This window comes from Triturus cristatus, chromosome 8, assembly GCF_964204655.1.
Source record: "Triturus cristatus chromosome 8, aTriCri1.1, whole genome shotgun sequence".
Lineage (NCBI taxonomy): Eukaryota > Metazoa > Chordata > Amphibia > Caudata > Salamandridae > Triturus > Triturus cristatus.
The window spans coordinates 364072952-364100328 of record NC_140591.1 but is presented as its reverse complement, the minus strand read 5'-3'; the positions used below and the strand labels follow the sequence as shown (position 1 = coordinate 364100328).

General features: G+C 42.9%; 1 protein-coding gene across 6 annotated transcripts in view; it reads right to left on the bottom strand.

The window, feature by feature from the left end:
- NBEA (neurobeachin) overlaps nt 1–27377 on the bottom strand; it is a 1788010-nt gene that overhangs the window by 1092995 nt on the left and 667638 nt on the right. For all 6 annotated transcript variants that reach the window (XM_085621699.1, XM_085621702.1, XM_085621701.1 and 3 more), the window contains exons 21-23: nt 23163–23355; nt 15665–16687; nt 172–389 (exon numbers count right to left, since the gene is read on the bottom strand). In XM_085621699.1, the coding sequence (XP_085477825.1) occupies nt 172–389; nt 15665–16687; nt 23163–23355 (1434 nt within the window). The remainder of the gene's footprint in view (nt 1–171; nt 390–15664; nt 16688–23162; nt 23356–27377) is intronic.

Sequence of the window (27377 nt, the reverse complement as noted above, 5' to 3'; positions counted from 1 at the left end):
TTAAGCCACCTCTATAAAATATACCCCTTAATAACTTTCAATTCTTAAAGTGACTATTCCTGGTCCCAAGAATAAAGCATAAAAGAACTCATGAATTTAAGGAAAGCAATGGGAACAAAACAAGGGGAAAAAAACAGTACAACCAGGCTATATATAGATGGCAGTACCTACCTTCTCCAAACATGCACATCTGTTTCCAGAGCGAATAACAGGTCTGTCAGGAGTCTCTGATGCATGGGTGACCACTTGAACTCTGGGATGCGGAACATGGTTGTCCGCGGGCCCGGGCTGAACTGGCGTCTCTGCTCCTCGGTCATTGGCATCCCACGGAACCCCAAGTCCACCCTCAGGTCTCGGTCATGCTGCGCGCTGGAGCGGCCTTGAACTGCCTGCAAGGAAGAAGAACATGGGGTCCTTTGGTGTGAACAGACATCTCACCATTAAAGGCCAATGATCTACATTATTCCTTTAGCAGCTGAAGAAGGGTTATGCTGAGTATCTCAGACGCATGGAAAGTCAGGTACTAGTTAGACGCATCAGTGAACAGAAGTACAAACGACGTCAAGATGGCGATATGAAAACTCTGGGTATACGAGTGCTCTACACATTTCATTAATGTTAACAGGCACATAATGTAACACAGAATAACTCTATATTCATATGTTTAGACCGTACAATATTTTTCATGCTATCAGCAGTAGAGGCTGCTACTGGATGGGGGTGGTGGGGCGGGTAGCGCGTGGGAGGTGGGGGAATGAAAAAGAAAACACAAAGAAAAGCACTTACCTGGGTACGGTCGGCCGCCGCCTATCCTCCGTCCTCTTCGTCTTTTTCCTGTCTAGAGTCTTGGCAGCAGTAAGCACCCAGGCTCCCCTAAGCCAATCACGACGCTGCTGTCTGTATGATAGCAGCGCCGTGATTGGTCTTAGCACTGTGGTTCGACACTCAGACTGGGAGCCTTTGCATGTTCTCCACCCAGGCGGTGGAGAACATGCAAAGTGCGCATGACGGTTTGGCCGGCCCAAGATGGCTGGTCAGACAGTCATGTGTACTTCGAGAGTGCCACCACCCCTCCCCCTGCTCTGGCCAGCCCCCACCCGCATGAAACTATGCCACTGCAGTAGAAAAAGTAAAATGATAATAATGTTTTCCTTTGAACTGCTCGGAGAGCAGTGGGGCGACTCTCCTGGGCCTTAGCGAAGGAGCTGCCGCTGGCTATCAGAGATCCCAACACATCCTAATAAGCAGCCTGTGTGTGATTTGATTGAAGGCAGAAAGGAGAACACTGCTGCATCGCCAGCGGTGCTTGTCGGCATCAGAACCACTTAATGAACCACACACTCCGGAATATCGGAATGCTGGAGTATAGATGAATGATGACTTAACTGGCACAACCCTAGCTACAAAGCAATGAAGGGTTAAAAATCACCATGAGTGGCGGGTCAATGAAGAGGGCAGGTTACAAAATTAGAAAGGGACGTGCGGTTTGCAAGAATAAGTGGAGATAAGGTTGGGCGGAGTGGGCGGTCCTGGGGTGGAAGTTAGAGTGCAGGCTGCCAGGGTACAATTGAACACAGGAGTTCAGGCCTGTCTGTCCTGTGAAAGTGTACACTGCAACAAGCTGGCATTTCTTGCCACTTACGTTTGTTCCACACCACATGGCGGCTGCAGAACATTTCACTCATTCCATCTTGCATATGGTTCATGGGATTCAGTCAATCATGTTGAGAAAAATGTTTATCATCAACAAAGGTGTATCAAATGCTCTGGCTCTCAATTAAATACCATATTTATGAGAAAGATCAATGTGTTGGGGGCCACGCATCACAAAAGGATGCACATGTGGGTAAGAAGCGGATTCCTTTGAGAATGAATGTAAATTCTGAGACAGCGATCAGCATCCAGCCAGTGAGCACTAGACTAGGCAAAGGATGCTCACTCGGCATCATCCTGTGTGCCCATCCAACTCAACTACACCTTCTACCCGAGTAGCCGAATGCCTACTGGAATGAAGGATACCCACATCCTGCCTCTGCAGGTACGTTTCAGATCAGTGACTCTTCAGACCAAAGAATGGGTCTTCAGCCCAGTCCGCACCACTCCCTTACCCAAGCCAGGGTCATCACTGCAGTTTCTAAAGAGCCTGGTGATACACATGTAAACTTCAATGAGGTACCACCCTGTGAGAGAGTTAGTAATTGTACACTGGCATAATAAGGCACCCATTGCCATTTTGTCCTTGGTACTGACAGGAACTACTTTGTATGGAAATGTGCTCTTGAGAAATAGCAGCATGCCAAACCTCACAGGTACGTCAGCCAATGGCTAATGTGGGCTAACCCGATGCCCCATGCTGTAGTGGGTAGAAGAAAAAACGTAACAACACAACAACAGACCAATGAATGAAGAGGGCTGGGCTAAAGTGTGTATCTGTCCGCCCGCCTTTTTATTGTAATTCCAAAATACGTGCATGTTGTATGGGAAAATCACACGGGTAATACCGTAGTGGAATTATCAAAAATGAGTGGTACCATAGTTTTAGGTCACAGCATCACTGTAATATTAAGAATCTTCCCACCATTCATGGGGAATGAGCATGAGAACCAGTATTTTCACACGATTCATGCATGTTTTACCTCATTCCAGGCACTTAAAATAGAGACATTTCACCAGGTTTTTCCTAGTGAAATCCATGCAGAGTACAGTACTCAAGCATTGGGTGTTCCCCTCATAACTCGCCATCCCAATTAGACTGATAACCACGATGTCATTGGTCCTGATAATGAAGACCTTAGATGGAAAGAACTAACATTTGGGATTGGATATGTACAGATATATATACCAGCTAAGAACGGAGACAATTGTTTTGACCAGATGTGTTTGCTCTTTTGTTTGTCAACAGAAGTTCCAGCGTTGCCAAATAATATGAGAGAGGAAGGGCTACTAAAACCTCCTTACCATAATTATTTCAAACAGACAAATAATTGGCAATATCAACACCAGAATGATTAGTGTCAGCTCAGAGATGGACCAACTCAAGAAACTAGGGATATAATAAAAGCACTCAGTATAATTGCTGAGCTGTGGTACTCCAACGGTACCGCACTTCAAGAGGCACCCTGCGAGACCGTGTAAGTTTGACTCTGTGACACCTGTTTTCAGGTGTAACTTCAAGGCCCAGGGATGGAGTCCCCCTGGCCTGTATTGGTGGCTGCAACATTTTTCTTCATATTGTGGCCAGTCATTCAGATTGCTCAGTTCTATGGTACCGAAAGGGGTGACAGGGAAAAAAAGACCTTCTTGGCCAATCAGAATTCGACCCTTTTTTTTATTTTTATTGTGGAACCACAGGAGTACTGTGGCACTCCCATAGGACCAACCGACCAGAGATTATAATAATTAAAACCCTAATTACTCAAAAACGGCAAAACAATCTTATACCAACTCAAAAAAGCATGTTTTTTACGAGTAAAGATTTAACTTTATGGAAATTTAGTGAAATTCTGTTCAGCTGTTTTTCTGTATCGTTTTCCAAAATTCCTATGGGAATCAACATGAAAAAAAGATATTTTGGGACCCCCCATTTTCTCAGCCTCGCTTGACGGATCACCCCAAAACTGTCCAGGAAGAAGCTGAAGTGAATGAACATTTTTGGGGAAAGTTTTGTGAATTTTCTTCAAACTGCGCCAAAGTTGTTAACAAAACAAAAAATGCTCTTCTTATGGAAACTATGACCTAACGTACAACTACAGATTGGAGACCACCACTGTGTTTTATATTGTCGGTAGGACAGCAAAAGAGTTTAAATATACTTAGATACATGATTACAGATAATAACCAGTTTCATAAATGCACTTTTCAGGACTGACTTCTCTTATCCCGACTCACTTCTCTTATCCCGACTCACTTACGCACACCCTTTGAATAATGCCTCTACAGATCCTTTTGTCTACAACAGCTAGTTACAAATCCCTAATGTTCCCTTATTACTGAAGATGCGTGAGACTGGTCCCAGCCAGCTTTTAGCTTTACCGGAATCTCAGAAGATTTACTATTGGGTTCTAGATTCACCATGGGTAGGAGATGGCACTCCACGATGGCTCCACCTCCATCTTTGACTTTATGATGCAGATCCACCTCCTACGCATACCCAGTTACGTTCAATCACTCTCTTCTTTTTTCTAGATTTATCTTTCGGTATTTGCTGGCATGATTATTTGATGATAAGGAGAGGACTGGCTGTTGCTATAAGAAGAAACAACTTTTGTCCCAATGATAATGAGAACATTTTCTTATCTTCATGCCTAAATCTCTGAAAATATAGACATAATATATTTTTATCTATTTTGGGTTATTTGAAAGCTGTAGTATCAGTTGGTTGAAAACAGATTAAGTTATATTAACAATAAATCTTCATCTTAGAAAATAGAATAATGCAGGGACTATCTTCACAACTGCTAAGTCACCTGCTTATCCAACTCGTCAGTCATGTTTAAACATCTTTAGCCCGTTGGTTAACGTCGTCACGGGCATCATTTTTTTATTTATTTCTGTTCCTATTGAAATTAGATTTGATCCTTCTGATGATTAGGATTCCACCCATATGTTAGACATGTCAACCTGAGAAGTACATCCTCGGTCATGATTTGCCAACAATAAAAAAAGTTTCACAATGCTTACGCTTGGACTGGCTTATTATTTTACCATTCCAACATTGCTAACAGCAATATTATAACAGTAAAATAAAGAGCATTAGCAAGGGCAATATGTCAGCAGAGGTCTGTTAAAGGCAAGATTTATTGACTTTGCAATTGCTTGTTTCTGTTTTTAGTTTTTTAGCTTACCTCTTCTTTCACCTTCTCTGTGACTGGCTAAAATCCGTTACTTCCAGACTGCTTAAAAATATATTCTATGTATTAGTACTTGAGCCATTTTGGATGCACTTTTGTGTTTTGATATATTTTTGTATATTTCAACTACTCAAAGGTGTCTGGTACCTTGTTTTACAAGCACAAGTTGTTTGGCAGCAGACTAGAGTCTTTTTTTAGACATAGCACAGTGCTGATTCTTGAACTAGAGTCCTTGCTAGACATCATGCAGGAATCTCGCACTCTGTGAGTGCAGAATAAACTGAAGTAGGGAGGCTTCAACTCTCAAACGTATTGTGTCAAATGTGTGCTTAGGTGATGGGAGCACAGTAAACACTCAATATTTTCTCTGTATCACTAGGGGATGATTGAGTTTTGGCAATTCCATTCACACTGTTCAGGGAGAAAAATCGTTTTTGAAAACCGGTGCAGTTATTGCTCAGGTTGGTCTGGAACTGGACAGCATTAGGCAGTCCAACCTCTAATTAACGCCTGCACTCCTCTCCATTACCACCATAGTTTTTCACCTGCGTCCAGTGCCTAATTTGAGCCGGTGGTAGATGGTGGGGGCCACCACATTCATTTTTGGGGACCAGCACTTATTTTTCCTGATAAGACTGTTCCCGGGAGCAAGAGAGGAAAAACAGACAAAGGAGAGAGAAAGAGAAAGAGAAAGGCAGAAAAAATGTCACAAAAGGAGAAAGCAGGAAACTAAAAGAGCGAGATGAAGGGGCAGGGAGAGTCTGAGAGTGGATTTAAGAAACATGGCGGTGGATTCAAGACTATGCAGCCTTGGTATTGGGCACGCTGACATTTAATGGTGTAGGCCGTGCAAGTCTGTGCAGGGCTTACCTAAACTTTTTTTTACACATATTATTTTTACAAATTATGCACGGCGTCTGCTGTCTTCTAATCATATTCTTCTGTATATAGACACTAGTCCAACCCTGCCTCAGCCGAAAGGTGACAAACAACCTCCACGCAAAGTAATGAGACAGATAAACAAATAATGCCCCCCTGTCAGCTTGCAGTGGTGAGGGGAAGCGATTCAAGCTGCACTTTCCGAATCTGGGCAAGGCTCAGTTTCATAAATGAAAAAGTGGAATGGGCAATGGCATGCACCACTTCACTATGAGTGGAGACCAAAATACGGTCCCCTTTTTTCAGGGAAAATAATAAATGTATCAGCTAGTTTTAGGCTTTGGGCTCTCCCACTTCCGCGAAGAGTGATAGCTTCAGACAATTGCATGTTCTGATAAGTTAGCAGCAGCTACCCGTGTCCCTACACAGTGTTACTCAGTGTCAGCTACCCCCTGGGTAAATCACTCTTCTCTGGGTTTACAAGGCAAAGGCCAGATGCCTCTTCTATCCCTGGCGGAAAGAGACTTTTCAACAACCTCCTCTCTGGGTTACTCCTTGAGTAACGAACGCTTCTCACTACCTGCTTCTACACCTGAGCATGCGCAGTTTGTCATATCAGGTACACTAACAGAGCTGGCACCCTCCCTCCGCCTCCTGCACTCTTTTCTTTGTCCTGCCTCCGATTAATCATTTTTGCTGGTAGCACAGTTTGTGATCAAACAAAAAATATATATCCTTAGAATGAAACTGCTCCCTGGTAGTATTTTGCCAGTATTAGGCGCAAAAGGCTTCCATTTTTGCCATTTTGGGCATGATTACGAACGATGCAGGTCGTACTTTCATCTGATCGGCACCATGGCGGAAGCAGGACCGCCTGACTAGATGTAGGTGGACCGCTGCCCGCATTAGGATGCAACTGCCTTCACGGAGGTCGCACTGTGTTTACTTTGCATTGCAGCGTGAGCTGAGGACTGCAGCACACAATGCAGTACAAATTATACATACTCCACACATCCCTGCACTATGTGGCAGGCACCATGTGGTGCCTGCCACATTGTGCAGGGATGTTTACGGGGGCACCTATGGTGTCCCCCAGGGCCCATAGCGGAGGGCCAGGGGTTAAGGGGGCCCTGCTAGGGACTCCAAAGTCACTTTCTGCCTGCCTTTTCATAGCGGGTTAACCGCCATGAAAGGGCCGGCAGAAAGTGACATCCTAATCCCTACAGCGGCACCAGCCCATTGCAGGCAATAGGAGCCTGACCGCCGCACTGACAGGATCCTTGATCCTGTCTGAAGCAGCGGTCTTTCCCCCCTCCTGCATCCTAATGTGGCAGTCGGATCCAATGGGCTGGATAGCTGTGGGACCCCCATGGACTGCCTGATGGTGACGGTCCCACCGCCATCGTAATCAGGCCCTTTATTTGGTTGTGTGCAGTGGACATTTATTCTGAAACATTTTAATTTCACTTGTGAGTTTGCGCACATATCTACAACAGAGCAGAGATCCATTTTCCAACTGATTTGATGGGAGTATTTATTTAAGCAGAATATTTTTTTCGTAAAAACTCCTTACTTTTAATAAAACAAAAATAAAAACAAACAAACAGAATGTACACACCGGTATACTACAAGAACTAACAACATGTGATCACTGTAAATGGTAAAGAATTCCAATACCAATGCCTGGTACGCAAGGAAGGAAAACATGAATCCTACTCCTTATGTATACAAAAAGCACATTTCCCATATAGTAGGGATTTGTACCTATATTTAATGGTTTATCATTTATTTAGAGGTAAGTGCATTTGTGATGTGGCGCAAATGCCTTCTCTAACCAGGACATAAGCTGCCACACTGAGCAAAACAAATAAACAACTCATTTGCTTTGTTTTCTGCCACAGTAACAACTAGAGATGTGAAGTTGCTATTTTTTTCAACATTTGCTAAGTTCCCTGAAAAAAATCCACAACTTCAGGAAGAAGATTGTGAAGATTTAACCTTCCGCCACATATTGGATATAAATCACGACTTTTGGAACAATTTATCTCACAAAAGGTAAACTTGAATGAAATAATTCTGCAAACAGTTGTCATTGTGCAAAAAACCTCTCTTAAAAAAGGCAAATTTTACATACATCTTTCTACTTGTGTGGGTTTGATTAGAGTGAAAATTCTCTCTTTATGCTCAGAAATGTGTAGTATGAAGGTAAATCGAAATCTGGAGAGTTTGGAAATTTACATGACTCCAGAAAACTTCCCCAGTGGAATCAAAATCTTGAAACATCCCTACAAAAATAGGAGATAACGAAGCTATACCAAATGCACATTGAGAATCTACTACCTACTGAGTGGCAACGTGAATTACCTACAGAAGCCACAAAGAGGAACTCATGACGAGCAGCCATTTAAAGGTTCCATTAATTTACTGCACCACCCTGCAAATTGGTCTTAACTCGTGAAAAATAGCTAAGTATGCTTTGGAGATGTGGGTGCCATGGAAATGTAAGTTTTTATAATCAGTCTATTGTGTGGCAGCATAATACTTCTAAAAAAAGTTATTTCTATGTTGGTAGGTTTTTCTTTGCTTCAGGGATCCATGAGCTGCCTTTTATTCTATCAGTAAAATCGAGATTTGTTATATTGCTGTAATTTGTAAAGGGCACAAACTGTCGATTACTTGCGTTCTTGGTGCTTCATGGCAGCTTTGGCCTGCAGTCGTGATTCATCCAGTAGATATGTTTCATAAAACTTCCAGAGTCGAAGGTAACCATTATCCAGAAAGAATAATCTCATTAGTTAACCCTAATTCATAGTTCATCACCATCGGGCAAGGGTTGGAGGCCTTTTGCCATACTTTATATCAAGCAGGGATGCCAGGCTTGTGTCATTATTAATCCCTCCAGAAATAAAAGTTTCACCATATCAGAAGGTGACTCAGTTAGCCATACTTGATTCCTTTAGATCAGGAGACAAAACTGGTGTTTGGAGAACCTACATCCTTGGAATGGAAGAGCCATTTTTAAAGTCAGCGCGATTCTTCTATTAGAATTCAAAGCAAGTATTTCATGGTTGGGTGCTCACTATGGCCAGTTCTACACTAACAGCAGATGGTCATAAAAACGGTCTTCAATGCACGTGAATTATTTAGAATTTTGTGCAGGCTCTTTTATGATACAGATTTTCACCAAAAACTACGCCCAGCGTTTTGTTCTTCTCAGGAAGGGCAATTTTCAACCATAATATATATCAACCATTTAGGAGGCAGTCAATCAAAAGAAATTTCAGATCCGTCATAATAATGTTGGGACTGTTGTCTCCACCATCACATTTCAGTGATGGTGGGAAATGTGACAGGTCAACTAAATTCAGTCTCAGATTGGTATTCTCATCGCTGAAAAGAATACTGGGTCAGGATGCTCCAATTCTCAATTTTTTTAACTCCTACATATCACCCAGTGTCTTCTGTCATTGGGCCCTTCTGCTTCCAGGCTCAATACCTATCTTCACCAGTTGTAGACCAGATCAGTTAGCTACTGAAAAAGATGTGTTCCTTCAACCATGGAACATGGATATTCCTTAAGCTTTTTTCCACATGTTTAATGACAACTTGGTGCATGTCCAAAATCAGGACGGAACAGAGTTCTTTATTAATAACAAAACAGTTATGGCCATCCCAAATTTAGTTTCTATCTCTTCTCTAAATGTCTGTGGAGATTTCAATACTTCTTACTGGTTTCAAACGTTTACTACTCAATCCTCCAGGGCAACTTTATGACCCTGCCACATCAAGCAACCTTCAATTATTAGCTTGGAAAGTTTCCCACCAGACTGGATTTACAGGGTCCTTCGACACAGTCTGGCAAACGTATTAATATTATGTTCCAGATACATCAAGATATGAATCAGCCTGATCATCATGGTCTTGTTGGTGTCTGGAATCAAACACAGATCCTGTTTTTGTCTGATAACGTACAGCAAATTCACTAACAGCAAATGTTTAAGCTGTCTGGTGAGTTCAAGTCAGTTCTTCATAACTGTCAATACTCACAGATTACCTTCAACGTTAGACCATAAATACATCTCGGTAAAATCGATTAGAGAACATCCGCTGATCTACAGATTACCTCGAGGACTTTGCATCAGTATTCTTCCTTTCACCAACTAAATTTCCTTATGAGATGTTAATGTGATATTCAGCATATTCTGTTCATGACCTGATAATCATGTCCTTAAAATCTCTTTAAGGTAAACTTACAAGATTGCTGTGTTTGGTTTCTTTTAAAAGAGTCTTCGATGTCAGAGTTTCAGATTTGTTAGCCAGTCAGTCTATGTCATTTAGAGTCTTTTGATCTATGTCCAGGAGAGTGAATAACCTGTCTTCAGCTGCAGAACAGTCTACATTTCCTGATCCTTCACGCCCTTTTAGTGTGGTGCCTTAAGGAAAATACCTGCATACTGCCTCTGATGGAACACCTTCTGCTTAGCTCATTATAAAATTCAGGGAATCTCATTCTCCTGTTTCCTCTGCCATTTTATCCGGGTGGCTTATGTGTCAAGTTGGGGTGTACACATATGTGTTTCGAAGCCAATCACCCATAGGGACCATGGCGTCCAAAGCCTTTGGGTTAAAGCTAGAAGACATTCTAAGAGCCACAGATTGGTCTTGAGTTGCAACCTTTAAAACATGTTATTGTAAACAATGTTTCTTAAATTTTTTTTCTATAGTTGATATGCTCTGAACATTCATAACACAAGACTCTGGTCTTGATATAAAACACATATTTTACAAATGTTTAATGTAGGAAAGTCCTAGTTTTAGTAAAGACACAGAGGTGAGCATTATCTCACCTCGGTATTGATTATTAGCATTCCACGTGTTAATTCATGAATTTAACGTCTTTGTTCTTATCCATTGATTTTGGTGGCAAACTAGAATTCCTCTATCTACCTGGTTACTGTCCAGAGGATAAAGAATGGATTGTTGTCTTTTTACTTTTCTTCATCTGTGGTCTCTTTATCATGTTTCTGTGCCTGCACAAACTGGATTGAAAAGGTTCATATCAAGAAAGAAGAGGGGCTAATCTTGCTGCTCATTTTTAGTAGAATATTCCTACATCAGTGCAAAGTACTTTAGTATTTCTGCCCACGGGGTTGGTGGATGTTGTAGTGTTCTTGTTAAAGTGTATGTTTTATGGCCCTGCTTTAATTTTGGCTATAAAGAGGAATCAATACCAAGAAAGAATGCATAAAAGTGTCTTTAGTAAAATTAGGACTTTCCTACATTAAACACTTGGAAAGTCTGCATTCTTAAGGTACTGGAAAAACTCAATATCTTCTTTTCCTTTAGTAACCACTGTTATTCTGAGAACTCCTTCCAACAGTGCACAAAATCTCACCGCCATGCATTGTGCTGGTCACATCTAAGCAGCCCTCTGCAAAAACACCTGGTAACTAATACCATCAAAATACAACTGCTGCAGACATTTTAATAATATAACCTGCAACCCGGTCACACTGCTGTATTCAGAGACATTTTTGCAACACAATTGTTTTCTTTCCTAATGTGGTTAGCATTCAATATAAGCTCCACAAAATGATGAACTAGTACATTGGCACTCCTCTAAAAGGTATAACTGATTTTAGTTTGCATCCTCATAAAATTCCAACATTAAATAAATATATTTCTACATTAATCAATTGTCAAAAACAGGCACTCTCAGCTCAACCTCATTAAAATAAAAATAACAGATATGCCTGAAGGTGATAGGCTGAAGAAGTGTCAGAAGGGCCCATAAATCAGTGGAAATGTCTAACTGTAGATGTGATTGAAGTATGAACATGTTGAATTGGGCTCTCTAGAAACACAAACATACAGAACCAGGCCATGAATTTAAACATTGTGGAAGGGATGTGCACACGAAAGACCCATTCAACAGGAGCCATCAACCACAAAGAATACTGTATTTTAAACAGAGAACACAGCAAACTTCAAGAATGAAACCTCGGGTTATTCCTAGAAAAATGAACTACAGAAGGAAGCAGAATGACTGCAAAACAGGGGGTAAGGGAGACTGGGCATTAAGAAACAAGCAGACAAGTGTTCTACTGAAATGTCTGCTGAGGAAAGGTTAGTGAACTGTAGTGAAAGCTATGAGCCGCAAACTTTGAGGACCACACCCCAACCAAATGGGGCAATTGGAATTAGCATACTGTGACTACTCCAGTGAGGTTTAGGGCCACTCGAGGCCCACTGGTATCCTATGGTATGAAGGCTGTCACTCTGTGATGAGGTCTGTTTAAAGCAGGAATATTACCAGATTCAGAGGGGGATAAACGCAGCTCCCGCGGTAGTTTCATCGAGAGCGTGAATGCAAGGAAGCTAAGAGAAGAGCAAGCTAATCTGACTTTCCTAATGACTGGGATTATGGTTGGACCTTCGTTAGCATCGCGAAGGCTGCGGGAAGGAAAAAGGGACTGATTAGAATGCATAAGTACTTGTGGCCTGTATTCTGAATGACATGGCACATTAAACACAGGGTCTTAAAATCAGGTCAGTGGAGTGTCCTGAGATCGGATGCTGGCAAGGAATATTAAGAAGTCTTCCAGCAGCATTCAGAACTATATTAGATAGGGCTCCATGTCATTGCTAGTTGAAAGTGGAATGTAAGATTGGACTGTTACCATGGCAAGTGCTTTCCTAAGTCTCAGGTTTTCATTATATTCTTAGTATTTTTTTCTTGACCAGCACCTTAGAGTGGGAGCTATATTGAGGGTTTTCACAAAGATTACTCAAGCCTATGTATCGTAGTGTGTGTTTTTTTACATATCTAACCCAGGGGATGGCTTGCGCAGTACTTAGAATCAAGCAATCTTCCACTATACTGCGTGTGAAGTTCAATTCAGGTGTTACCCAGATTTTGACCCTTAACAAAATGGGAGTCAGTCCTAACAGATCTTCTATAAAGAAATCCTTTCCCTACTTCATTGCGAGGGATAAGGCTCGTAGTAGATCTGGGTAAACCTAGGAGTCTATTCAAAAATCTATTCTCTCCAGACTGTAGGGTAGTGCAATGAAAAACAAAAAGATAAAAAAAAAAAATTACAACACATACCTTGCCACCGGGTCGCTCCTCCTTCCTCCTGCTCTGGTCATGGGACAGGAAGCCTGGCTCCCCTGACCAATCGCAACACTGCAATGCAGCGTTGTGATTGGTAGGCACCCAGACTCCTGATCCATGTCCATATTCAGAAATAGTTACACGTGTGAGCACTGTTCTGCTGTCCCAAAAAAACTCTGGGAATTCTTTCCGAAGACAGAACCGTTTTCCAAACAGACCTGCTGGGTCGATTTTGTGAATTGTGCCGCAGTGGTTTTCCTGTGTCATTTTTTAGTCATCGTTTGTTTACGGATAGTTTATTTTTGGGAGGATACCAGCTGTGCTGCGTATATTCATCAAAGTTTCGGCATTTAAAAACTCTCTGCAGCATCAGGTGCTGTCAGCGTCCGAGCAGACTTTTGATCTAGGATATTGGGGCCAGAAGCAAGGACCCCCCCCCCCCACCCCAAAATATCCACAGGGAACCTATATACGGACCAGTATATAGACAGATTGAGTGCCTATCAGGAAAAGGAAGCAGGACTTCTATGCTACTGCGTTTGAAATGTCAATTACATTTTGAAAATAAATGGCCCTTATTACTGCTGCTTTAATTTGCCTAAATTGTCTAAATTGCCTCTATGCACGATCCAGAACAGGGAACATCGGCACTGGCAGAGAATTAAAAATAAGCATCAAGGGAACAAACATTGCAATGCCAACATAAATGTCAGCAAATTGGGAAACAAATTGATCCAAAGTGGAAGGCAATTGCTCAGCTGTTTCCCAAATGCCGCTTAATGTTAACTCTCTGCCTGGATGCTGAACACCAAACGTGCCTCATCCAGTGTCCTTTAACCTATAACGCTCCCAAGCTGTGGGTTAATGCAGTAACCCACGATCTATTGTTACAAATAATAGGGATTAATGTTCTTATATGAAAAAAACCTTATTTTGGCACAATACAGATTGTTGCTTGCTCATGCATAGAAAATATTGCACATTGATCTGAATAAAATATTTATGCATACATGACCAAGGGTTCAATACTTAAAAGTGAACCAACTGACTGGACACAACATTGGTTTTTAGTATAGATTATGATTTGGCTATAATTATATAGAGCAAACTTATCACTGAGGGGTGGCAGAAAGCTTTACATAGAACACGGGTTGTGTGGCGGTCGGTGCTGATTACCAGTCCCACAGACATCTTTTTAAACCTTAGTATGACCAACAATTATTAGCGGATCGGTTTTGAACCGAAATAACAGAAAGGGATTTTGCCAAAATATTTGTTGCAAAAGTCCAGTGTGGAGGACAACAACCGCAGAAATGTGCATAATCTATTTTATGCATTGACAATCATCGGGATTGCTGGATGAAGCCCCATTAGGTTTATACCATTAAAGAAACAAGGAACCTTTGGCACAGCAGAAGTAAGTCCTTCTATTATTTACCTAGCACTATACACATAAGAGATAGTAAGAGATGCATAACATAAGTAGCCTGTTTTAACAATAGGAAGATCTCCAGTTATCCCCTAAAGGAAAGCTGTGTATCAGGACCGGTCTGAGATGAACGGGCAGTTTGCTCCAGATGATGGGACTTAAAAGGAGGAGGCTTGTTTCACCAGATTTTCTTAACCTGTCTTCCACCTTCTCAGCTTCACCAGGTTTGTTCAGTGTGTGGTACAGTTGCAGTTATTTTTTATGCAGACAGTTCCCTCTGATGGCATGAAGTGCTTCGTATATTTCCAAAGGGATCTGTATCCGATATACGCGCGAGAGGTTCTGTGACGGTTATTTTTGGGTCAAGGTGATGCTCCAATTGACGAACCGCTGCCTGGAGGACGTCTCTACATGCTGTGGGGGTGGAGTTAAGCTTGTCAGAAAGGCAAAGCCTTCATCAAGGTGGGAGAGGATGAAAGAAAGTGTTAGCGGGGGAGGGGCTGCGGAAGGAAGCTTTATAATAAATCATAAAAGGATTAAATGGTTGTACAAGTGTTTCATTTGTTGTATATTTCCAAGCATTTATGGGCATCTGCCATGTTCACCATGCAATATTAAGCAAGGTTATTAGAAGTCCCAATGGATATCATCAGCAAATGCGTAAATTATCAAGTCAGATGATTTTACCCCGTAAGCCAATGACATTACATTCACATTAAGAGTAGCTGGAATTATTGATGTGCCACTGAATGTCAAGGTGGAGGGAACTCATGTAAATAGGTTATTGGCACCGCTTGTTGGCAGGCTTAAAAAAACAGAGGCTCCAGGTTTATGGGCTTGTCTCTCGATTCGATTGACAGAAGACTAAGGGCCCAAAATGATCAAAGCAGCCATTCCATCTCCATCCAAATTACATGTACTCAAGATGACTAGGTTTTAGGGAAAAAACTTTACTTCTAATTTTCAGAGTACAGAAAATGTGCATTGTGTGTCAAGATGTATGGACGAACGTTTAAATCAAATGTAATTAACTACTGCAATCTTTAAAACCGAGAATTGAATTAGAATTCTGAAAAACAAAGAACACACTGTGCTAAAGGCTGTGAATATGCTTAAAACAAGGGGGAAAATATTTTTGTTGTAAACTATAGCAAGTACCACTTGTTTAGTGAGACAGGAATTATAGCCCATTGGAAGGAATAGAGAAACTGGGCACCGCCATCTTATCCTGCAAGTCCCCGGAGACTGCATGATTCATTGGCATTTGTTAGTGATTCACTTCTCTTCTGAAGTGGAGCATAAGTGACTGTACTGTTGCAATGTTGCATACATTGGAAGGTGGGCCTTAGTAACTGTGGAACCAGAAACAGGTGACAAAATCACACCTACCTGGGTTGTAGTAGTAGTTTGGATCTTCTTAATCTCCTTCCCCGATTCTCTCCCATCGTCCGACCTTTCCGTGTCAGAGATCGTACTGCTGGCATCAATATTTACCAAGGTTTTGCTGCTGGAAGACTCAGATTCAAGCGTCCTAGCAGTCATCTCAGCGTACTCTAGTACTTTGGAAGCTGCTGACATGTCCCTATCCGTGACATTGCTCATTCCATCAGATGTCGTGTGGATCTTAAACTCCTTGTCCTCCATCACACTCGAGGCACAAGTGATGTCCACACTGCCCGTCATGTGAGCGAGCAGCCCAAGATCGTCACTCACTCCCATGTGCACATGTGCCTCCTGCAGATTTGGGATTGTAATGTGGTTACTACTGGACAGCTCTGGCAAGAGTTTATCCTCCTGAAGTGACATTTTATCAAAAAGGAATGAGGTACTATTGGCAGCAGGCACATCCTTCTCATCGGCCAGTGTTATCAGAGGTCCGTTGTCCTTCTCCTCACTTTCCTTAATGATGCCAACACTTCCATGCACATTATTTTGGAGTTTCTCAACAGCTGCACTATACACATTGTCAAGGAGAGATTCAACTTCTACAAGAGCTCCATTCTCGCCAGAGACCAATGTCTCCGGTGATAAATCCAAATCATCAAGCTTTACTTCTGTGGCTTCCACCTTCTCGGCTTTAATGTCGACCAACAAATCGTGAACTTCAACTCGTACACCTCCGGCTGGTCTGTCCGATCCCACTAGTGTCTCATCGGATATCTTTGTTGCCAGCAGCAAGTCCCTGGTGTCAGTACTCACAGGATAATCTGTTTCACTCTCTGGGCTCTGACTCTGAGAAAGATCCTCAATTTCCCGTATTTCTATTCCACCTTTGGATACTGTCGCCTGAGCCGAGAGGCCTGAGATGGTGCTCACGTTCCCTTTCTTTCCCTTCTTGATGTTCTCCTCCTCTTGTCGTTGATATTCTTCATACATTTTTGCAAGATATTCCTTGTGAGCTTCATATGTGACCTTAAACAAAACATAGGTAGAAATAAATGGCTTTGCACAACATAAATATTCATCATTTACAAAGGAAACATTCTCTTGAAATGGAAGGTGCTTTTCATCAAACTAGCAAGGGGTAAATACAAGAATGTGAAGGGTGAAACGTCTACCAATGCAAAATAATTTTGGGTTGGAATGCGGACTGTGTAATTACCAAAGGCTGAGATTAATTCAAGCATTTCACCTATCACTTCTTTGTTGTCTGAGAGAGACACTCTAAATGCAATGGCCATTCCCAGGTGTAGGTCTCAGACGCACTGTAACACTGGACTCAAGCTGCTCATCCTGGACGAGGACCAAAAGGCTGAAATGGGTCCCAGGTTGCTTGTGTTCCCATCTGGAGAGGACCTGACCTGGTAGTGTGGACTGGAATGCTCCTATTCTATCAGGACCAAGAATAATTGGCATATTGTCTGTCTCTTCTTAGTGTGGCATAGTGGGTAAAAAAGGTCAACCGGAGTGCGGCCCTGCGTAGTTACCAGTGGCTGAGATGAATGTAAGCATTCCATCTAGCACTTTTTCAATTTTAGAAATCAGGCCAGCAAGGAGCTCAATATCAATAGAATAATAATACAAAGTAAATGGGGACCAGGCAGGATTGTCTATCTCTTAGTTGACCTAAGAGATAGACAATCCTGATGCAGTGCCGTGCTAGGTCTCCCCTACTCATCTTCCCTTATACACAAGAAACCTTGAGTATCATGGGGATGTGGCCCACTCCCTAATTCCAAGCAGGACTGACTCCAGCACATGCAACAGCTAGCAGTTATTGAATTAGGTCGGACATTGTGGACAGTGCAGTTTCACTGATGAACAGGCACAAAGCCCCGTAATGTGATGCCTAGGTTTTGTACTGGAAAGGTGCCCTTTCAGTACAAAGTAGCATGTCTAGGTCCTTTCGTTTTTTCTGATTTTCCTCACATTTCATACAATGGGGTGACATTGTAAATATGGTTTCAATTATCAGATAAAGATCTTGGAGGGGTGGTTGGTTATTGATCCTTCTCATGTACATTGCATAGTAATTGACGGTTAACTATTGTTTTACAGAAACTCCCCTGAAGAAGGGACATCGGTCTCGAAATGAATTGGGCTTTTGTTTTGTTTTTTGCCTTTGAGTATTTTATGATGCAATGATATTGCTATAGCACTGTTTATTAGAATTTTGATAGTATCAAGTGAATACTGATTTGTATGTAATAGCACTCCTAATCACAAGAGATTTCCTCGATTCAAATTTAAAAAAACAAGATGATATAATTTTGTGAGAAATGTATTTAATATGTCTTAATGTACAATGGATTGTATATCATTTACAGTATTGCGCACTTGTGATCAGCAGGCAGGTTGACTGCAGGCCTTTCTTTTCATTTCTATTTGTAGAGCATACATATCATCGGGAAGGGAATCCTGGCACCTTTGAAGGGGGGGACTGGCCAGGCTGGGACCCATTAGAAGAGCCGTTTCTTTCAGAATTCAAGGATGGAGCTGGCGGCTCTGATGTCATAGGGGAGTTCATTCCAGACTTTGGGGTGAAGTAGTAGAATCCTCAACCTCTGGGCCGGCAGAAGCATTTGACGTGGGTGAGGAGCAGGCTGGCTCAAATGAGGTTTCTTGCCAGGGTGTGGCAAAGAATGTGGCTGCTGAGTTATGCTGAGTTTTCTTTGTGCAGTGCTTTGTAGGTGTGAGTGAGCAGTTTTAAAATGGGCATTTGTGGATTGGAAGCCAGTGGAGGCCTTTAAGGTATTATGATATTTATGCAGGTGTGGGAGTTGGAGTGTAAGTCTTGTGGCTACGTTCTATACAACTTGGACCCTTTTGGTGAGTTGCGTTATGATATTAATGTAGAGGGAGGTCCTGTCGTCGAGCTTGCTTGTGATAGGGCTTGCCTGAACGTTCTGCTGGTACCCAGAGTGATCCATTGGAAGATATTTTTCCAAGTAGATTGAGGGTGTGGAAGCAGGTGGAAGGGACAGTTTTATCTTTGCCAAAAAAGAACACCTCTCTTTTATCGGTGTTGAATTTAAGGTGTTCCTTTTTATCCAGTCTACTACTGGACACATGCATCTGATGAAGATGGTTTGGGTGCTGGATGTATCTTCTTAAAGAGAGAGAGATGACTAGCTGTGTGGCGTTTTGAGTAGGAGACGATACAGAATCCATGGGAATGGATGATGCTGGCAAAAAGGGACTTGTAGATATTGACCAGTGTGGGGCACAGGGAGAAGCCTTGTGGGATTCCCCAGATCAGTTGGAAGCACTGGTCTTGTGGAGGCGCTCATTGAGGAAGATGTGTGTGATGTGTCATATGCTACGCAGAGGTCTAGAAGGATGAGTGCTGTTGGGTTCAAACAGAAGACATGGTCAACCGCTAAAAGGTGAACCTAGCAAAGAGCTAAGCCAGGAACCCACTGGTGGGAGCCGACCCCTGCTATATCTGGCTCATGGGAACAAAAAATCATAAGTAGTAAGTGCATGCCCACCTACTGCTGTAGCATTCCTAGGGAAGGAGGCTGCTCACACAGGCTACAAATGATTCACTGTGCCTGCCCAGACACATCCTTCTGAAGTTCCCCAACCACGTCACTCTTTAGCGTCTTTCTCTCCTTTCCTCTTTTCATTCGTTCCTTTTGCATGCACTTCCTTTTATCTCCTGCTCACCACCGCCCCTTTTTTCACTCACACTGTATTTCCTTTGGCACTGTCCATATTTCCACAGATGTATACCCCCCCACCCCAAATCATAGTTCCAGTTTGCGCGTATGTGACCATCACTGTGTACGCTCAGCAGAGAAGGCAAGGATTGAATGATCATGTACTGAGCATGGGCGTCCGCAGAAACTTTTCCAGGGGGGGGGGGGGGGCTAACCTGGCACATGAAGGGGCGTGGCTAATGTCAATCAATAGGGGTATGGCTAAAATGGCAGACAATCAGGATCAGGTAATGCTCAGGCCAAGGTGAGAAAAACAAGCATTGGCATAGCCAATAGGTCTCGCCTTTGGGATCTTATCAGTATTTAGTTCTGCAGCAGGTCCCAAAGGCGAGACCTATTGGCTATGCCAATGCTTGTTGTTATATCTGGGCATGTTGAGAGGCTAGGGGACTGGGTCTGGATGTCGGGTTGGGAGCACAGCAATGACCTACTCAATTTGAATGCGTAGGTAATACAACCGGAGGGGTGAAATGAAAGGTTCACTACCAGGAATAACAGGAAGGTAGAAAGTTAGGATGGTTAGAAAGGTAAGGAGGGGTAGAGGTAGGCATGGTGGTGAGGGGAGAAACAGATGCATGCTAGGAGAGCGCTGTGAGGGAGGGAGGCGAAATGGGAAGAGGCACTGAAAGGTGGGTTGGGTAAAGACCGTAGTGAGGCAAACAGAAGGGTAGCGAGGGGTGAAGGGTAGACAAATAAGTGAGGTGTAGAAGAAAAAGATTCAGGAGCAGAGACAGGTAAATCAAAGCTGGAGAGGGGAGAATAACGCAGTCGTACAACGTGAGAGGGCCAGGTAGAGAGAGGGAGAGGTGTGTCAGAGACAGGTAGAGACAGCTAAGGAAGAGGGAATAATAAAGACTGAGGTAGACAGGTGAGGTAGAGGGGTGCGTTGATATAAAGGAAGTGCAGAGATGTGTCAGAGAGATGTTACTGAAGAGGAAAAGAAGTAGAGGTATTGAGAAAGGAGTAAGGTACTAAAAGAAGTAAGGGGATAAACAGAGGTAGAACGAGTGGAAGGGGAGAGAACACGTAGAAGATGAATGGCAGGGTAAAGTGAGCGATCAAGCACTGAGTGTGAGGAGAGGGATACAGAGGGATATGTGGCAGTGAGCGTGAGGTGCAGGGTACAGAGGGATATGTTGTGGCAGTGAGCACGAGGTGTGGGGTACAGAGGGATATGTTGTGGCAGCGAGCGCGAGGTGTGGGGTACAGAGGGATATAAGGCAGTGAGCGCAGGGAGTGGAGTACAGGGGGATATGAGGCAGTGAAACACAGGGTCAGGACGTCCTGCCAGACATGATAGGGTACATATTGGCAGATAGATATGTTATTGACACTAGTCTGTGTACGTTTTAGTGGGATCTGAAATCCGGGCTATGCTGCAACCTCAATTTTTGACTTGGGAGGATAATGCATCGACTCCCCCCAGAACTTCACTCATAGGACCTCTTGCTCTCAGGCTACATAGTGGTAAAAGGAGGTCTTGGTGTCCAGACCTAACCACTCGTGTGTGGCGCGCAGCTCAAACTGGCCATTGTCATTCTGTTTGTGATAATCAGCCACAGACAGAATGACAATAGGCGGGAGGGGCTGCGAGGAGGAGTGCGAGGCACCCCATCAGGGAGTTGAAGCCTCTGGCAGGGAACAGGGGGAGGGGCAAGGAGGGGCGTTCCAGGGGGGGGGGGCACGTGCCCCTCTTCCCCTCCCCCCCCCCCCCCCCCCCGCGGACGCCCATGGTACTGAGTATACCTTCATGACACAGTGACAGGCAATATCAGAAACTAACCACTGCTTTCAGCCTCAACTCCAGAGCTCTTAAACGTGCTTAGTCACCAACACCCACACGCCTTGAATTTACCCAGAAACCCAGAGGCGACTCAGTTGGATTATGTGCTGTACAAAATCCACATATTGCACGAAATACAAAACTGAAGAAACAGATCTGGCAAAAGGGGAGGCTTCTGGGGAACAGAGGGCACATTTGCTATGCAACATGAATTAAAACAAGTGAAATCTCTCAGGCGCCTATTCACCGACTTATTTTAGCTTAAGGTTTCCTCTAAACATTGTCATGAAAAGAAAATACAGTGCTTGGTTTAAATTTAAAAATGTGAATACATGGCCTGGTAGGGACCAGTTTCATTTAGTTTTTTTTTTTCATTTAGGTGTATCCTATGCCGTTTTACATACAAGAACTTCAAGATATTGACACGCTTTACATAAAAACCAGTCACATTGCTCTAGGTCACATTTTTAGGCATGGGGAGATTAAGGGGATTTGCCCAGAATGTAGGGCACGCCGAAACTGGCCCCTGCTTCTCCAATTCCAAATTCAGCAGCTCTGGCCCTAACGCCACAGCCTCTCCCCTCTGCTACGGGTGCAGAGCACTGGCAGGACCCGCACCACTTACAGCCCTGGCAGGAGGACATTAGCTAATGGGGTGGTCGAAGACGGTAGGGAGGGATGCCTTTCACATCACAACTAGGAGGACTGTTTAGGGGGTAATTCCGTGCATTTCGCACCAGGTAATACACTTATCTAACTGTTTAGGAAGGAGGATTGCATTTATTTGCACAGTAGTACAAATGCATAAATCGTGCTTAAATGTTATTGTTATCAACACTTGCAGAGCGCACTATCACCCTACGGGTACCCTGGCGCTAATAGGAGATTGAAAAAACAAAAACCTCTTATAATGTGATTGACGTACCATTAGAATCTAGATAAGCATCGCCTCTACCCATTTCTTGGTTCCTGACAATTCTGTTACACAATGCTGAGGTTTACAAGGCGTGTAACACACGGTCGCTTGCTTTTCCTTACACAAGATGGCGCTAAACGATTAGGACTATCGTCTGTTAAGTGCAATCAAGTAATGCTAAATTTAAATCATTTTAGCATTGACAACATTACATTTTGCCAAAAATATTCTCGTTCCTCCGCAGTGGAATAACTTAAAATATAGTTGCCATATTTTGAAGGACGCGTGCTTTCCTGAACAGAGCGCACGTAATGTACGTAGCAAGCAGCGTAGGAATCTGGCAGAAAAGGGACTTGTATTTGCACAGATAGTTTTCTTGCGGGCACAACAAGAGAAACTTGACACGGTTGCCTTCCCGCTTAGTGCGATTCCTCAGACAGAGGATAAAGAAGAACTGGCTACATAAAGAAAAAAACTACACTTTAGGCAACAATGTTTTTTTTTTGCAACGGTACTATCTATGGGTGCTTCCTTCCAGGCAATTTTTTCGTATTATCCGCAAAACCAGTGCATTCGGATTTTGAATTCAACTCCTAAATGAACATCCGGTTGACTCAGCAGCTAGTACATGCCATCCTCAGTAAAAGTCATGAGGGGACCATGATTCAAACGGTGGCTGTAATCCTAGCTCGGATAACCTGCCAAATTAGTTAGGATTAGAGGAGGTACAGAGTGACTGCAACTTCAGGTTTTATTTAACTTGTTCCGCCTGGTAAAGCAGGCAAACTTTATCTGGAGGAAATAGCAAAGCACGTGGGAAATACATGCAGGAATGTGTGCAGAAATAAAGCTTTTCAGCAGAGTTTGGCAATGAAACACAACATTTAACACATGACATTGAAGGAGGCCAGATAGACACTGGGCTCTATTGTGACAAGGGACAGTATATATAGAACACCTCCCACGCACCCATGCATTCAATCTTACACTCTATCTCGTGGGATCCATGCAGACACCCATAGCTACCTTGGAATGGGCGATCGAGAGCGTGTCCACCCAGACCCGCCAGCCGCCCCACTCATACTTGATGGCGTGGTACAGGAGGATCCGGAAGATGTTGTAGACCATCTCAGTGATCTTCTGCTCTTCTGAGTTTTTAGGGTTGATGTAGCCAAGGGAAAACATCCAGTCTTGCCAAACCGAGCACTGGAGTAGACACCTACGAACAAAAAAAAAATATTGGTTTTGCCTTTTGATCAGGTAGATAGTCATAAATACAAAGAATGAAGATGATTCACTCACTGTGCTCAACCCTGAGAGGTCTTTATGACAATAGGAACTAAAGTGCTTCCTTTCAAGAGAAAATAAAGTGTATGTTGAGTGGCAATTCTGATGTAAGCATCATTTAATTGAATTATTTAGTATTTTGAATTATTTGTCAAACTACAAGAGACACAGAAAACTACACCAGACAGAAAAAAATTACTTGAAAGTTATGACGAGGAGGATTGAAAAGAGTGGGTACGAAATAGAATAGGTGGATGGGAAGGAGAAACAACTAATGATGGTTTAGATTTGAGAATACAGTCGCTACAAAGTGAGAGGTTATTTCTATGAACTAGATATGGCATGATCTTCGAGTAGATTATTGAATGTGTGGATGAATGGCTATATACTGGATCACTTTATGTTTATGTATAGATAAACAAATCTATGGAACTTCAGAAGAAGGGTGAAAGGTTTGGAATGCCCTGAGAAATAAATCAAGGATTTTGATGCATAATTGATTCATGAAAGGCAAACATATTATTGTAAGCCTATTTTTTTCAAGATCAAATATGTCTTTTTTGTAAAAAAAAATATTATACAAAATATTATGAATTTAGAATTTTACATAAACATACCCATAAATCAATCTTTGGTAGACTTATCATATCACCTTTGTTGTAGATATATTCCACCATATTTGGTGAACACATTTACTCCAAAAGAAATTGGTGTAGGCACTTAGGCCAGTATGTCATCCTCAAACTTGTGAAAGAATTTTAAGATTATCTTTGAACCCCATCTGTGTTCCCTTTCGTGTGACCTAATTGATATCACACCATCGATAGGGTCCATTACATTGTCCTACCCTTCTATGTGAGCCCATGGTGTATTATCAATTCCTCACATATCTTTTCATATTTGTAGGCAGCCACCTCCTTTGTATACCATTTTCTCTTCTGCTAGGCACCAGTCAGGGCTGTAGCGGGCACTGGACGTTTCCTCGGTGGGCCACCAGGATGGGGGCCGATTTTGGACCCCTGGGGGTCATTTTTGTTACCTGGGGCAGGTTTTGCAGCATAGCTGCAATATCGGCTCACTGTAACAAAAGCAGCTGCAGTGTTTTTCCACGCGCACCCCCTCCTGTGGCCGGTCCGACTCAATTGCTAGGGCCTGTTTGCATTCCCAGTCTGGCCCTGGCACCAGTCAAAATTTCTCTCCCTTTCTCTGACCATTGGTGGTTTTGAGTATGCCTACTTTTGTACCAACAGCCTCTTTGTGACTATAATGTTGTGTGTTAGACCTGGCATCTTTGGCGTGATTTCCCCTGCCGTTTTGCCTCTACCTCTGGTATTTTTGATGCTGTGCTGGATTTCGTTTTTGCTTGCTTAGATGCTTAGGCACTTTGCCACTGCTGATCAGTGGCAAAGTGCAAGTGCGGGTGAGTAGTGCGCTATACAAGTATCAATTTACATTTATGTGCTGTGTCCCCTGCTTGAAGGAGATCTCCAAGGGCCTTTGTGTGCTGGCCTCCTGTTCTAATGTCTCAGGGACACACAGACTTCACCCCCAGCTCCCTTGAACTCTGCTGCTGTGAGTTCTGACCTGCCAGAACGTGCCTGTGTGAGGTTAGGGTCTCTGGAGGTTGTTGTTGCTGTTTGAGAGCTGGAAGACAGAAGAACTGCAGAAATCGACGCACCGCTCTTCTTGTGGCTATTTTTCCGACGCATCTCCACGGCGCAAGACTGTCACCGCTGCAAGAATCGACGCAGCAAGGGATCGCGGCTGAAGAAAACCAACCCTGAAGAAAACCAACGCCGCCGCATCCCAGATTTTCACGCATCGTAACTGTGTGGCAAGTTTTCCCGATGCATCACCTGTGGACCGGAACAGTCACGAAGAATCGACGCATCACTCCCGATACAGACCGGATTTGATGCAACCCTTCCTCTGCATGCAGCGGGACTGTCGCATCGCCTCCCCAAGGTCTCAGGAGTTGACGCATCTCTTTTTTTCTGACTCTGCAGCTGTTTGGCCTTCTGAATTTTTATGCAACTACAGGTACTTTGTGTAAAAGCCACGCATCCATAGTGTTCTATGGTACAAGTTCTTGAAACCTTCTGAAAGTCATACTTTTAACTGTGTATGTTGGATTTTTTTCTTTTTGGTCTTGTTTAGTTTGGATGAAGATATTTTATTTTTCTAAACTGATGTGGTGTCCTTTTGTGGTGTTTTCACTGTGTTACTGTGTGTGTTGGTACAAATACTTTACACATTGCCATTGGGATAAGCCTGTCTGCTCGTTCCAAGCTACCAATGGGGTGAGCATGGGTTATCTAAAGTGTGTATCCCTCTTTCCCTGACTAGAAGCAAGGGTCCCTATTTGGACAAAGGTACCTACTTCTGCCAATTAGAGACCCCCATTTCTAACACCATGGTTGAAAGACAACTTCAGATATCTAGTTAAGTCCTGTTTTTCCTTTATCTGGAGTAGTCTTGTGGGTGCCTCTATTTTTGTTTTTTCAGCACCAAACTTATTTCTCCCTGGGTGTCTGTCCAGTAATTTCAAATAGCTGAGCAAATTCACAGTGCATCCATAAACGTACCCTCCCGTTGACAGCCCTACAAACCAAACACACATTGCTTGTTGCTCTGGTAATCTTCATCTGAAGACTCAAACTAAATCATATGCAAAGTTTTAATTTTAGTAATCTGAAATTTGACTGTATTGAAAATTCTGGGTTGTGCATTAAGGCTTGTTCCAACTTCTTCTTGTATGTCCCTTTCCACGTGTATCCAGAAAATTAATGACCCCCCACTTGAAACCTATCTCTAATCACACCAAAAATGCAAAGCAAGCAATCCAGACCCTCCTTAGAAGAGTTGCTTTCACGTTTTATCCTCACCCAGCCATACTATTACCCTACCATCTATTAATCTTCTCATCCCTTCACTTTTCTTCCACCCCATACATCATATATATACATATATATTTGTGTGTGTGTATACACAGAAAGCAATGGCAGCGGTCAAGATGACAAACGGCCTGGCATTGCTGGTGCTCGTAACAGTCCACGGCCTCTGTCCAAAATAAGTGCACAGAAAGGCTTCTGTGAAGCCGAAATGCATCGGTTTTGAGCACGATTAGACTTTGAAAGTACTTGAATTGGTGTGCCGCTTCCTGTTCACTGTGTAATTTATGAAACGACGGCCTTGCACGTATATCATCCTTTTACCAATATGTTAATGTATCCATCTATCTGCCCTCATCCATTCATCCTTTCACTTTTCTCCATCTCTTAATTCTGCCTTTCTTCCAGCCACTCACCCTTTCACCTCTTGATCCTCTCAGTCTTCCATCCTTTCAGCCTTCCATTTGTTCATTATTTCCTCCTTAGGTCCAAACTTCCTCCTTTTTGTCCTGCTTTCCTTTAATGTTCCTTTCCTTCTTCTCACCCTTTCTCTCTACTCCTGTTCTTTCTTGTCCCTTCCTATTTGCCCAACTTTTTTCTCTCATTCTTACTTTTGCTCTCTTACCTTTGTCACTCATGCTCACTTTTTTATTTCTCCCTTTGTCTAGGCTTTTAACTATGGTCAATATTTCTATTTTTCTGTTTCTTTCATTGTACATGTAAACCCATGCCACAGATCCCTCTTTCATGTTATTTATGAATGTTTTGTCAGAATACCAGATAGGCCCATAAATAAAGAATTAACACCGAAGTGGGTGGCTTTGGGCCAAGGGCCATCCCTTCTTAAGCTGATTCCCTACACCACTGTATGTATTGCAGGTAAATCTCTCCTTTCGAGGACCACAAAATATTGAAACAAGCTCTGGCAAAGCCAATAGGCCTGGCTTTCATGTGTTGCAGCATGACAACACAGGTATGCACAAATGGTGCGGTGGTGATAACAGTGGGGGTCATAATGGAAATGGTGGTGTTTCTAATGTGGATGTTGGTAATTGTGGTGGTC